The following is a 14,096-nucleotide window of genomic DNA, read 5'->3' as shown; positions in this document are numbered from 1 at the left end:
AATGTTGCCACTCTTGCCTTGGTGTGATTTGGTATAAATACTTTATACCTGGTCTTTGCTGAGTTGTGGGTCTGGATTTCAGTGCCGAATTTATTAATGTACGGCTCCTGAAAGGCGATGATATCTGCTTCACCTAGCACGGGGTCCCTTAGGACCTCCGCCATGGTGTTGTGGCTTCCGCCTACGTTGTACTGTGCTACCGTTATGGTCTGTATCCTTGGTGTGTTTTCACTTATTGCGTCGCGCTCATGTTTTCTTTGACTTTCCTCGATGGTACTGCTGGTCTTGATGAAGACCTATATTTCAATGTCCTGATTGTCCCCGATAGGTCAGACTCTTCTTCCTGCTCACTCTTATTGTTGATATGCAACGAGATTTCCGGCTCCTCGCGGCGGGCACTGCTGCTCCTCGCTTTTGACCGTGTTTTCCCTCTGGTTTCTGACCTGGATCGGCTCCGGTCGTCATGTCGTCTCTTCCTTGGGTTGGTACTGATCTCTCGGAGTTGTTGATTCGCGGTCTTTGGTTTCCTCGCTTTTACCAGGATGTACTCTTCTGGGTCATCTGTCGCCTGCGATCTTGGGGCATTTTGGCTTGCCGTCGGGACTCCAGTCCAGCTTGTTCCTTTCTGGTTTGCTTGTGTTGGGATGTGATCTGTTTCTATCTTATCGTTTTGTGATCCTGCAGGGCGGCTGCCGACCACAGAAGGTCCTGGACTGACCTCGTAGCATGGTTCGGGGTAGAAGGGGCGGGCGTTTAGTTCGGCCTTTGCTACCTCTACCCTCCTTATCTCGTCTTTATATTTTGGACACTGTTTTGACCAAGAGTAATGTGCGCCGTGGCAAAGACAGCATCTTGGGACTGAGGATGTGCAGTCCTCAGTGTTGTGCTCGACAGAGGCGCACTTGCCACATGTCTCTTTGTTCGTGCAGAAGGTTCCTTTGCATTTCCCATATTGGTAGCGCTTCAGGCATCTGATAAACTGATATGTCGGGTCGTGTCTGCGTACCACTCGTAGTCCGTGGCTCCATGCTAATGTCCCACCCTTAATAAGTATATTGGCTCCTTCAGGCGTTTTGCAGTCTACCACGAGGCTGCCGTCTTTCTGGCCGTCTCTGTATTTACGGTACCATCAGCAGTCGACTACCATGTTATGTGACATTACTTGTCTATTTTCAATCCTGAGCTGTTCAATAAACGCTGTCTTGTTTCCTGGGTCAATGGATTTGATTGGTATCCCATGTATGATCACTGGGTAGACTGGCAGCATCACATCTGCCTCTGTCGCTACGAATCCCTTCCAGTCCTCTTTATGCCTGCGCAGGGTCTCCGCTTGTGCCGCGGTCTCCGTGTGCGCGACGATTGACCCTCTGCTGTTGATTCTGGCTGTCTTGAACTTGGCTGCCATAATTAACGTGTCTTCCGTGGACGCGAGCGCCTCGTTGAGCTTTTGGACTAGCTCACTGGGCCTTAGCTTTCTCCATGCTTCTGGTACTGCCTTATTCCCTTTATACCTAATGACTATCTCCTTGTGCTTTGGGCTCTTGATTGAGGCTGCTGCGGAGGACGTCCCGCTCATGGTGCGTTGTAGGGAAGGAGGCGCGGCGAGGGAAGACGCGATTTGTGCCCAGGTGCGTGTTGTACGCGTTCTTTGTTTTGGGGGGGGGGGGCGTGTTTGCTATATTGCTGTTTGCCTTAATAATAGTAATGTCTTGGTGTATATCCTGAATGAGTGTGCATACTTGGTGTTGTTGCTCGAGTTTATTCTTGTCTGGGCGCGTCGCCCGTATCACAAACCGTTGGATACTGTTAAATAGCGGCTTATAGACCTTTTCAGGGATGTCCTTTCCCTTTCACTTGGTTCCTTCCATGCCTGCACGTGCATATTCCATGACGTTGTTCATATCCGCTAGGATTCAATCTCCATGGTCTTTAAGGGTGTCGCATTTTACCCCAACGGGAGGCCACTTTCTCCGGCCTTGAGACATGCTGGGTATTGGGCTATAGCCAGCAAAAGGCTGAGCAATGTCGGCTTTATTTTGGGGCGATCTACGTTGCGCTAAAGTGGTAAATTCCAAAAATATGGTTCCAGGGTTTGTAGATGTGTTTAAAACGTTCCCAAGTGCTTCCATTGCCTCTCAGGTTTCCCTTCCCGGTGTTGAATTCTTAGATCCACAACTATGCTTGCTGATCGGGAGGTGGTCAGAGTCATGTTCCATATCTCTGCCTATCATGTATCGGATTATCTTATCTGCCAATCCGGCTGATATCCAACAGAGGTCGAATTTCGTCCTCTTTTCTCTTCCTCTTCGTATATGATCGCTCCATGGCGGAGCGTGCTCGTCAAGCATGGGTTTTGCATAATGTCTGTCTTATAGCTCTTCTTCCTCTTCTCGCGGCTATCTACCTCGCTATACTTCCCATACTGGGTGGTGAAGTTTGAAAATCGCCAAGAGGCATCTGCTCCACCACGCTCTTTTCCTGGCAGACTTCCTGTACCATCGGAAGCGCGCTCTCGCGTCCTACCGAGCTTTGCGGGGTTCCATACACGTTATGTATAATAATTTGATTTTCTACCCTTCATCTCTATGTATGATATACAGAGAGCAGACATTCCCTTATGTGCGCTTTGAAATGCCATCTGGTATGGTCTAGTCTCTTGTTTACAGAAAAATGCCGTTGTTGGCTTATCCTCCCGTTCAAGGAAATAGCAAAGATGGTTCAATCTCCTCGCTTGCTCTATTGGTAGTCGGCCCTATATTAGATTGCTTTAACGCCCGGCCCGCCTCCAAGGCGGTCAGGTCCCTTATGGACCGTTTTCTCTTTATGTCGGTAGTGGGGTACCCCGCTTGGCCTGCAGGCTTCGGGGTCTGCAGCACTGTGTGCTACTTGGGTCTGTTCTCGCACATGGTCTTAGTACTGGCGATCTGTTCCTTGCTGGTTGGGCACTAGAACTAGCGGTTCCGGACCCATATGCACCATGGCAGCAGGCGCACTTCCTTGGTACGGTCTTGTCGGCTTTCGAAGGGCAATCTCGGGAGTTGTGTTCTTGAATCCAGTGGCCGCATGTTGTTATGGCTTTGCGTTGGCTACCTATATGACCGGATTCCTGACAGTTAAAGCATTACTTCACGCGGTATTGTCGTTCGTACGTTCGTATCTTTCATTATCGTAGTGGAATTCTTGCCACGTTTGCCCCTCGTCTATGATCTTGTTGGTATCCTCCGGCTTGATGAACTAAATTATCGATCTTGACATCATTTTTGACAGTGCTTTCCAACTGAGCAAACTGAAGTGCTTGATTTCGGCTGTTGCGATATAGGGCTTGTTTGCACTTGAGATGGCGTCGCTAATATCTTCTAGTCATGTCTTTGTCTTTGGTGTGTATGCTGTGGACGAGTACGCCATATGTCTGGCTGCGTCTCGACATTCCATTCCCGATCCTAGGGACTTATTCCTATGCGGATCATCTGTAAGTATTTGTATTTTATTTGTTGTTACCGTCTTTATGCTAACATTTCCGCTTTCAGTTGCTTAACAGACACGACCCTTGTATTGGTTACCCGTGCTCTACGCAATGGTTTGCTCAACATGGGCTTTCAGGTTGCAAGATTCCTTGCCTCGAAGCTGCTGGATAGTTTGCGTGTTTTTGATGTTAACGATGATCTCGCGATGCGTTTAAGCACGTGGCTTCATATTCTGTGCGCTATGGATGCTAGTTGCCATATAGCCTTTGCAGCTGCAGCTGCAGAGCTTAATTGCGCCGGCTGTTGTGTCCCTTTGCTTCTGATGTCTCTTGGGCTTCCCATCACCGTCTTGATCATGTCGATTGCCTCTTGTGTAGCTATCTTTTCTTCTTTTCTCGCTGTTATTGCTGTTTTTATGTTCCTCGCTCCTTCTGCGTCCTTTCGGACATTTCCTCTATTCTCTTCCAGCCTTTTTCCGTCTCTAAGCGTATTTGGTCTATCTTCTTTTCTGTAGTGGAGACATCAGGGGCTTTTTTAACTTAGCAAGAGTGTCTCTTTCTATGGACTTCAATGCACCGAAGAGCTTTCTCGTAAATCAAAAATATTCGTTTGGAGGTTAGTATGCCTTGATGCCTGCTGGCACTTGGGCACCATGTAGGAAGAAATTGACTGCGCACGGGCCACAACACCAAAGATGGATCATGTATTTCACACATATCTTAGCTATACTACCACATTTGGCTTCTGAATCGCTCTCCTTTTGTATTATACATATGCTTGCATCGTTCGGGCATCTCGCTGATACGCCTCCTAATTTGTGAGCGCGTAATCCTGCGCCATTCACGCTCAATTGCTTTCTTGAACTCAGCTACTGTACGCCAATAACCACCACGTAGGCGCTTCTTCATGATCATCCAAATAGCCTCTATAGGATTGAGATCAGGTGATTGTGCAGGATGTTGCAGTATCTGGATTTGTGCATCACTTTTTAGCTTCATAGGTGCACTGTTTGGGCTGCGGTGACCATGCGATGGATCACCATCCTCCTGAAAGATGAATTGATGCTTATGGTGTTGCTCAAGCCACTTAAGATGATTTAGATGATGTGGTAGAATAGCCTCAGTATAATACTTTTGGGTCATTGAATTGCCTTGTGCTTGAATCTTCAGCGGATGCTTACCGCCCTCAAGCCAATTGGCTACTGCCTCTATATGCTGTTGCTTTGTTTCAACTGAGGATTTACGAGGCCGTGGGGGTTTATAAACCTTTGCTGTTGGTTCTTGAGGATCATTATAGAATATAAATGCTCCTTTGTGGTTATATGATACTCCAGCAGCAATATGAATAGTGGCATTGAGAGGAGCCTTCTGAATAGGCTGTAAGCGTTTATTTGGATCAGATCCTCGTTGTCGAGTCTCGTACTGTGTTTTATATGCAAGATCAATGGAGTTGAAGTGTACTTCATCAGTGAAATACACATATTGCCACCAATCACGAACTGTCTTATTCTGATGATCTCGTCCATACTGATAGCGAGGATTTTTATTCTTATCAGATAATGGGGTCATAAGTTTCTTTTTGAATCGCCCAGCATCCCGCCTATCATGAAGATTTGATCGTAAGGTGCGCGTTGTGCAATCAAGCTTAAGTCCTTTGATTTGAGTCTCTGGAGGCGCCTCGTGTAGAGCGTCATTTGTATCAATTAACCTATCTAAATCTGATGCACAAATTTTTCGATTTCGTCCAAGGCGAGAAGACTGCTTTCGCGTCCTCCTCAATGCAGGTGATCCTTGTATTTCACGTTGTCGAAGCCATAAACGACCAGCAGATGGTGGGATGTTGATACCCGATTGTTTGCACAAAGAATTGAATGAAGTACTAGGCAATTTATGATCATACGCTTCCAAAAAGCGTACACGATGTAGGGTATTCCACTCACGACGTCCATGCTCTTTTTGAGGTGTCCTAGGTGCCATGGTGGATGGTGGTAACCTACATATGCCCTCGAGGACCGCGTTGTTTTGATGTCCGTTTTGGTGTTGTGGCCCGTGCGCAGTCAATTTCTTCCTACATGGTGTGGGCACCATACCCGAAACAATTGAATGCGCACGGGCCTCACCCCAACCGGATCATCAAAACAACGCGGTCATCAGGTTGTATTTTGTTCATTACAGCGCAATCATAGCGCCTACAACACCTAAGAAAAAGCTTGGAAGGTATGGAAGAGATACAATTCAACGCCAGCGCTTTTTTGAAGCATTTGATCGCAAGTTGCCAACTACATCATTCAATTCTCTTTACAAACGCCAAGGTATTAATATACGACCTTCAACTGGTCGATTATGGCTTCGACAACGAGAGATTCAAGGATCACCTGCAATCAGAAGGACCAGAAGGCAGTCGTCTAGCCTCGGAAGGAAACATAAAATCTGTGAAGCCAATCTTAATATGTTAGTTGATCCAAATGAGCCGCTGAGCGGAGCACCACCCGAGGTCCAGATTACTAAGCTTGGCCTTAATTGTCAGTCTAAGCACATACCAAGTATCACGTGACATAAGCAAACGCTGGCTAGATAAGAGAGGAGAGCCAGGGGTAGGGGACAGGAGAACAACCATACAATCCATCAGTCAAGACAGGATAGAATGAACTAAGCAGGTTTACGATCTCACTTATGCACCATTCATCGCTCCCGTGATCTTCCGCACAGACATCGACATTAATTGCACAACACGCACGTTAGAAACCAATCTACGTGATAGGAAGAATGCAAAGCGGTTTAAGCAGTCACTTGCACCACAGCTATCTGAAGAAACGACATCTCCATATCTAATATGGCCAGGATCATCTAGCTGAAACAGTTCGAGGATGGTGGCAGTACATGTATTTCACTGATGAGGTACAGTTCAACTCAGTAGATCTAGCATATAGATCACAGTACATTACTCGACAACGCGGCACAGCACCTGTCAAACACTTACAGCCTGTGCGAAAGGAACCTCTCAACGTCACCATCCACGTGGCTGCTGGAATCTCATATAACCACAAGGGTGTATTCACCTTCTATCATGATCCTAAGGAACCAAGCGAGAAGATATACAAACCTGCATGTCCATATAAATCATCGGTAGAAACAAAGGAACAGCATCTTCAGGCGATTGAGGCATGGCTCGAAGGTGGTGAACATCCACTTTTAAGGTACAAGCTCAGGGCAATTCAATGACACAAAAGTATTATACTGAGTATATATTGCCATTACATTTGGAGCATATTAAGTGGTTAGAGCAAAAGTACAAGCATCAGTTCATCTTACAGGAGGATAATGATCCCTCACACGGCCATCGCAATCCAAACAATGCTCCTATACGCTTAAAAAAAGATTCACACATAACTTCCTTAAAGCATCCTACACAATCACCCGATCTGAATCTTATCGACGCTATTTGGATAATCATTAAGAAGCGACTGCGTGGTAGTCAATAGCAAATAGTAGCAGAGTTCAAAGCAGCAATTGAGCGTAAATGGTGCCGTATTTCACTATCTCAAATCAGGAGACATATCTCAGAGATGCCAGCGCGATGCAATCATATGTATAATAGCAATGGTAACCGATATAGAAGCAAGTTATGGTAAATAATCAATCATATATGCTATATCATGGGCCTTTTTTTCGGTGGTAGGGCCCGTGCGCATTCAATTGTTTCGGGTATGGTGTGGGCTTCTGAGAGCACTGGGGATGCCGCCATGTCCGTGCGTCCTCGAATTTGTGCCACAACTTGATCTTTGCAATGATCTCACATTCCAGACATTAATACTCAACATCCATACACTCGTCATTCATCATTGAAGTCTTCGGGTACGATACGTATAATGTCGAAGACAAAGGTCTCTAAGAATGCATTTCGTCGACAGCAAAAGAAATTGAGGAAAGAGGTTGGTTATTTTGTTGCACGGCTTTCGCAACTTTTAGTTTACTTACAAGGAGTAGGAAGCACCCGCACCAGCTGAAGTGATCGTGTCTGAGCCTGTATTCCGATTAGACAAGTTTGAGGATGGTGCTAAACCAGACTCAACGACCTCCAAAGAAGCAACAACCACATCAAACTGTGACAGCTTTGACGCAGACTTACAAGGCTTAAGCGAGTACAAGAAGATATTTCAGCGTTTTCAGATATCACAGCATGACTCTGGCACTGGACAAGAAGGCGGAGAGCAGTTAGCGTGGAGCGAAGAGAATGACAACATCCCCGATGACACTGAAAATGCCATGCCTAAGAAGTCGAAGAAACAGCGAAAGCGCGAAAACAAATTGTCAGTTGCTGAACTCAAAGCGATGGCTCGGAAACCAGAGCTTGTCGAGTGGACCGATGCAGACTCGTCGGATCCTCTCCTGTTGTTGACTATTAAGTCACACCGCAACATCGTTCCAGTGCCCGCTCACTGGTCGCTCAAACGAGAGGTAAAGTCATTTTGGTTTGTTCAAAAAGCAACACATAGACTGAAGCTAATACAGTATCTATCATCCAAACGTGGCATTGAAAAACCACCGTTTCGTTTACCGAAATTCATTGCCGACACAGGAATTGCTGAGATGAGAGATGCTGCTCTGGAAAAACAAGCAGAGCAGAGTCTCAAACAGAAGCAACGTGAACGCGTACAACCTAAGATGGGTAGGCTTGACATTGACTATGCCAAACTCTATAATGCATTTTTCAAATTCCAAACTAAACCAGAACTTACACGCTTTGGTGAAGTGTACTACGAGGGCAAGGAATTTGAGACCAACCTAAGGCATCTAAGGTACACTTATCGTAGCTGTCGTTCTAAGTCGACGTTAACTGATGCTAATCTCATCGTCAGACCGGGAGAGCTTAGCGACGAACTCAAGGAGGCACTTGGCATGCAGCCTGGCTTTGCACCACCGTGGCTCTTGAATATGCAACGTTTCGGCCCCCCTCCATCATATCCTGCCCTCAGGATACCCGGCGTAAATTGCCCCCCACCTGCTGGTTCCTCTTGGGGCTTTGGCCCTGGGCAATATGGGAAACCCCCCGTGGATGACAACAACAAGCCATTGTATGGCGGCGACATCTTTGGCATTGCCCAAATGAGACAGACTGATGCGTCCGATGAGTTCATTGATAAGTCTCTTTGGGGTGAGCTCCGACCTTCTGAAGAGGATTCAGAGGAAGAGGAAGAGGAGGACGAGGATGAGGAGGAAGACGGAACAGCCTCGCCGAGCGGGATCGAAACTGGTTTGCACACCGCATTTCCATCAGATATTGGAGGGCTGGAAAGCGTAGCAGGCGATTTTAACCTCCGGAAACACCGCGCCTTTGAAGCAGAGGAGAACTTCGGATCACGTCAGGCATACCAGGTTCTAGAAGAACAGAAAACAAACATTAACGGCTTTTTGGGTTCTGACAGGAAGTATAATCTGAACAATCCTCCCGCCAACATTCCTGTTCTTGGATCACAAGATTCGCGCAAAAGAAAAGCTGGCGATGTGGACGTTTCGGTAGACGTAGATACATTAATAGGAAATGGGAAATTGAGCAAAGACGAAATAGCAAAGCAATATCAGGCTCAAAGCCAAGACCGAACAAGGCAATGGACCGTGGATCAAGACGATTTAAGCCAGATGATTGCGGAGGAAAGTCGAAAGAGATTGAAGAAGGATATAGAAAAGCGCGAAGAAAAAAAAAGGCGGTAGGGGATATGAAAGATGCGAATTGCTTGGAAGAGCAATGGCCAATCCAACAAAGACGAGTGATCCCTACCATGTAGATGTAATATCAGTTAGGCATTCACAAATGAATAGATAGAACGCCACTTTCCAGCGATAAAAGTGCATGAGTGCTGCGCTAGGAGATGTGTTATTTAGACTATCGACGTCCTCTACCAGATGGACGTGGGGGACCGTGACGAACATATTCTGAATACAATGAAGGACAGCCTAAGACAAAGGACAAGTTAAAACATTAGCGCAATCACCATTTTCATCCAAAACACGAGGCCAATTTGCTTCTCTGCACATAATGCAATATATCATGAATTTCATTCGCATTAGCTGCTCCTTCAACCTAAAAGCTGCTGAGCTCAACAACTAATTGATTGAATATTTACAAAATAGGCATTCTCAAAGATATTGTGAAGGCCTTAGGATGATGTGTTGATGCCTAAAGAGCCTTAGGTACCATAGGCGTGAAGATTGTCAATCCTACCTGAGCAGAAGTATCACAATACCCTACAATTACTAACAGTCCGTTAGATTTGCTTTTGACAATTGGGCGATTTGTGGTTCTGCTACCTGAGATGGAACACGATAGAGATTTTAGGTAAGCTATCTTGACACTCCTGAGATAGTAGCAAGCACATCAATAATCAGCTCGCCCCGCCAGCGGCTAGTCTCTTGACCTGAGCGCCAAGGTAATACTTGTATGCGAGAGCCAACGAGACAGAGTCTGAGGGAAATAACGATAAAAATTCTGGCTGCAAATTGAATCAGTCCTTTCTAACTCATCTAATCTAGGCATGACGCTTTTGATCGTGATCGCAATCATAAACGCGAACGAAACCGCGACCCAGACCGTTATGATGAAGGCACGACGTACCACACGGATCGACCTGGCGGACAGTCATACCGCCCTGGTGGCACATCACGTACCCGCACCCGGACATCTCCACGTCCCGGTACTTACCGTCCTCGATCGCGTAGCCCTCAAGACGATCGGAGCAGGCTGAGAAAGAGAGACAAGGAGAGGGACAGAAACTATATTTCCACGGAGAGAGAACGCGACAGGAAAATACATAGAAGTAAAAGTAGAAGTAGGAGCAGGAGTAGACGTCGAATTCATCCAAGGCGTGACTATTCACCCCGATCAGCAAGAGAAGAGAACAATTATCGCCCGAATCGGTCTCCAATCCGTGAATCAAGGCAAAATCATTCACAACGAATGGATCTTGAGCGTGCAACAACATCGGAAAAGAGAAGCCGCGATGAATCTCCTATGGAACGAAGAGCCGCTCGCTCCCCGCGTTTGAAGCGCGAACTCTGGGCGTCATCACAACAGAGATATAGGAGGTAGGACGAATAATACATTCTGCTCTGCTTCGTCCTGAAGACACAATAGACTAACAACATGCAAAAAGCCCGTCTCCCAATCGTGCATCTTCTTTGCCATGTGGTCGCTACCGAGACTCCGAAAATATCTCTCTCCCACGGTCAACATCCCCTCAACGTGATGAAGTTCCCTCAGAAAGTCTTAGCCATGATTCTCTCTCACCACGAAGACTCTCGGCTCCAGAATCAGGCGCTAATTCAAGAAGATCATCGCCTCCTGTCTATCCAAGTCGTCTTCGACAAGTGGCAGAGAGCCGCCCCAATACAGATAGTTTGCTACATAAATCACCTGCACGTGAGCGGGAGAGAGGACCGTTGACAGCAAATCCAATACCGCCTTCAGGGCCAAGAAATGTACACCGTACTCCCCCAATTGGTCCTGCCGGAGCACGTAATGTTTCTTCGCCGCAGCTTTTCAGTTCCCCCGGACCTACAAGCGCTTCTTCTCAAGCTACCCTAAGCTCAATCTTCAACGCTCCGTCTCGATCACGCGCTGGTTTCAGTGGCCTTCGCGGTGCACACACTTTTTATCAGCCTTCGAGACGCAGTTCAGAATTCTACGCAGCCTCTCACGCACATACTCATGTTATTGCGCCAACTGGGCCCCGCGCCTGCGCGGTAGCTCCGCCGAACGCACCTTTGGTAAACCGACTCAATTCCTCACCAGGCCATACCAACAAAACAGACCAACAGCAAAGTAAAGAGCGATTTCTTGTTGATTTGCCAGCCTTGGTGCCTAAGGGTCGATCACGTACCTCGATAACAGCACCTAGTGCCGAAAAGTCACGGAAATTGGACTTGGAAGCTGAAAAATTGAGACGACGAATTGAAGAGGTGGAAATCGACAAGCGCACAAAACTCAGGGAATGGGAACGGCTACAGTTTGATGCTGAAAGTGCCAAACTAGGTACTGATTTAGCAGCAGAAAGGCTGAGGATACTAGAGATGAATGATTTCATGTAAAGCCATCACCATCCTCACAATCCTAGACTTATTTTTCTTTGCATACCTGTATCGAGAAGAGTGAACTATGAAAGCCCTGGATGATATTCTAGCCAAGCTAAGATCACGAGACAATATATTGCTCTTGGAGATGGAGCTTTGGCAGGAATGCCGAAGATTTTACTCTGGGAGAGTGTCAACACTAAGAGGCAAGAATATAGTGTAGTAATAGTGACATGGTCAAAAGTTCTACTCGAAGACCTCGTATGTTAGCGTATACTTGTTTACCCTCATCAAGCGAATGCTCTACTCCGTATGTTTTGCGGTTATTGTCCCACTTTCGAGAGCTAATGTGGATCCTGTCCTCAACGTGACTTGCTTTTCCGAGGCAAGTTCCCAAAGCGGTCGCCTGGCCGCAAAGAATTTCGATCTGTGCCTCCTACCTAGATCTACCTCTGAACTGCCCGCAGCCCAAAACTCCTATACAACATTCCTAAACAACTTTCGTAAGTGCGAATAAGCCCTTACCTAGTTTTTATACCTTTAATATTGTTTTATTCCTCCGTGTCATGATAGAATAGCAAGTATACACATTCTTGGACATAGTCATCAAGTTGTTGCTTATCTCCAATCCGATCTTGCGCCCATCTCACAATGTCTGCTTTGCGTAAGCTGCCACGTATCTCACTCCTTTTCAGCTTGGTGAGCCTGTTCATTGCTTCCATGTGCAAGGAGTCCATACGGGAACGCATGATACGAGCGCTCGGCATCCATGTTCCAGGAGGTACCTGGCGCTTGCTCGCCATAATCTTGGCCGTCATTAACGTAAAGAACCTGCCGCTCGTGTGGCATGTATGTAAACATATCCTTCTTGCCTAAAGCATGTCATCTAAATATCTGCACACTAGTACCGTCTTTTCCGTCCCCTCATCTACCACCTCTTTCTCCAACGCATAGAACTCAAACCGGAAGACTTGTTTAAGCCAGTCGTGCACATGACGCACACCCCTATGACGGAAATGGACTATAACTTTCACAAGAGCAATAGCACGTACTTCACAGACCTTGATATCTCCCGCACTCATCTTGCAACAGCCATTCTACGCAAAGGGATCCGCGGGATAAAAGGGGAAGAAGGCGAAACTTTCAGCTTGCGTAATACGCCCCGTGCAGCTGGCCATAAGATAAGAGAGCCCACCAGTGCTTTCAATACCAATCCGAAGCAGTGCTCGGCGATGGGAGCGAGAGTGATGACGGAGGAAGACTGGTATCAAAAGGTCACTCAACCTGGCCCACTTTTCGTTGCTCTGGGAGCCGTCACTTGCCATTTTCACAAGGAAATACGTCCTTATAAAAAATATGAGGTCTGGACCAGGCTCCTTACCTGGGACCGAAAATGGCTGTACATTGTTTCGCACTTTGTAGAACGTGGCGCTTTTAAGCCTCGGGGATATCGTCTGCAGCCTGGGTGGAAAGCAAGCCAAAAAATTGAACACTTGACAGAAGATGATAAGGCGAAATTGAGGAATAAGATCTTCGCGAGTTCGATTGCCAAGTATGTCGTCAAAAAAGGACGTCTCACGATTCCTCCAGAGCTGGTTCTTGAACGCAGCCAGATGCTCCCAGTACGTCCTGAGGGAACACCCATCCTTGGAGGCTGGACTCCTTCCACGAGCTCGAACACTACACCAGAAAGTATAGGGACCCTGAGTCCTGATCTAGAGAGATCGATTACTTTCAACAACATAGCCCATGGTGGGTTTGCTGGCTCGAGGCAAGCCATACTAGAGCAAACTTTATTTCCAAATATCAATGATATGAGCAATGCCGACTGTGGCTGGACCTGGGAAATCATGCAAAAGGAAAGACTCAAAGGCCTCAGCCTTGCAGAGGCATTTGATTCACTTGATAATTTAAAGGACACCTTCGACTTGAATGCTGAAGAGGCCATTGGTCGATACTCAGATCTTATTTTCAATTTTTAGCTTTTAGTCTCGTTTCAAGTATATGTTAAAGAATAATATAATTCCATATAGCAGCTATAGGCCTAGTAGATTTACGCCGCCTCACACAGTGAAGGCAGGGGGGCAACGTCGGACTAGCACTGTGGGCCTAACCGCCAGAGAGGGCCGACACCGCGCTAGTATTGGGACCTTACTACATGAATCAGATAGATTAGGGGAGGATCTCTCCCAAGCGATCCTTTCAAATTATAGTCCCGTGTTCCTCTGCTCCTGCGCTCCATTCGTGCCTCCGTCACTTAGTTCCAACCTTTTACAACACACATAATCGGAATCGGGATTAGAATTTGATTATAGGTTTTTTTTATGCCTGTATCCAATTATACAATAAGTCTTAATATTGGTTACACATTCGCTTTTGCCGTATATCTACTTATATTCCAACTATCTGGCTGCCTTTCTGCCTCTATAAAGATAGCCGGCTAGATTGATCGCAAGTAAGAGGGACTCCCCTAGGCTTGAACTTGAACTTGATTTCCTACTCGGTTTTGGCCGCTCTTAGTCAGCAGCTATGCCCGGACAGGTAGACTTCGTCAGACGGCCGACAC

The 14,096-nt window shown here is 46.7% G+C and overlaps 3 protein-coding genes across 4 annotated transcripts; 2 read left to right on the top strand and 1 right to left on the bottom strand.

The window, feature by feature from the left end:
* Positions 1–232: 232 nt before the first annotated feature.
* PV09_09747 (uncharacterized protein) lies at positions 233–1,576 on the bottom strand (the record flags this gene model as incomplete). Its single annotated transcript, XM_016363867.1, has 2 exons — positions 233–1,112; positions 1,197–1,576. The coding sequence occupies 2 exons, from the start codon at positions 1,574–1,576 to the stop codon at positions 233–235; spliced, it is 1,260 nt and encodes a 419-aa protein (XP_016208308.1).
* A 5,679-nt stretch (positions 1,577–7,255) lies between these two features.
* Positions 7,256–9,443, top strand: PV09_09746 (uncharacterized protein). Its single transcript, XM_016363866.1, has 4 exons — positions 7,256–7,395; positions 7,451–7,921; positions 7,976–8,262; positions 8,323–9,443. Exons 1-4 carry the CDS (start codon positions 7,333–7,335, stop codon positions 9,173–9,175), a joined length of 1,674 nt encoding a protein of 557 aa, XP_016208307.1. The 5' UTR covers positions 7,256–7,332; the 3' UTR covers positions 9,176–9,443.
* Positions 9,444–11,969: 2,526 nt separating this feature from the next.
* On the top strand, positions 11,970–13,725 carry PV09_09745. Of its 2 annotated transcripts, XM_016363865.1 has the most exons (3): positions 11,970–12,033; positions 12,226–12,379; positions 12,436–13,725. In XM_016363865.1, exons 2-3 carry the CDS (start codon positions 12,251–12,253, stop codon positions 13,510–13,512), a joined length of 1,206 nt encoding a protein of 401 aa, XP_016208306.1. In that variant the 5' UTR covers positions 11,970–12,033; positions 12,226–12,250; the 3' UTR covers positions 13,513–13,725. The 2 variants fall into 2 exon arrangements, with proteins under 2 accessions (XP_016208306.1, XP_016208305.1); XM_016363864.1 differs by having other exon boundaries at positions 11,970–12,379.
* Positions 13,726–14,096: the final 371 nt, after the last annotated feature.

Source organism: Verruconis gallopava, assembly GCF_000836295.1.
Source record: "Verruconis gallopava strain CBS 43764 unplaced genomic scaffold supercont1.159, whole genome shotgun sequence".
NCBI lineage: Eukaryota > Fungi > Ascomycota > Dothideomycetes > Venturiales > Sympoventuriaceae > Verruconis > Verruconis gallopava.
This window is presented reverse-complemented; position numbering and strand designations above follow the sequence as displayed.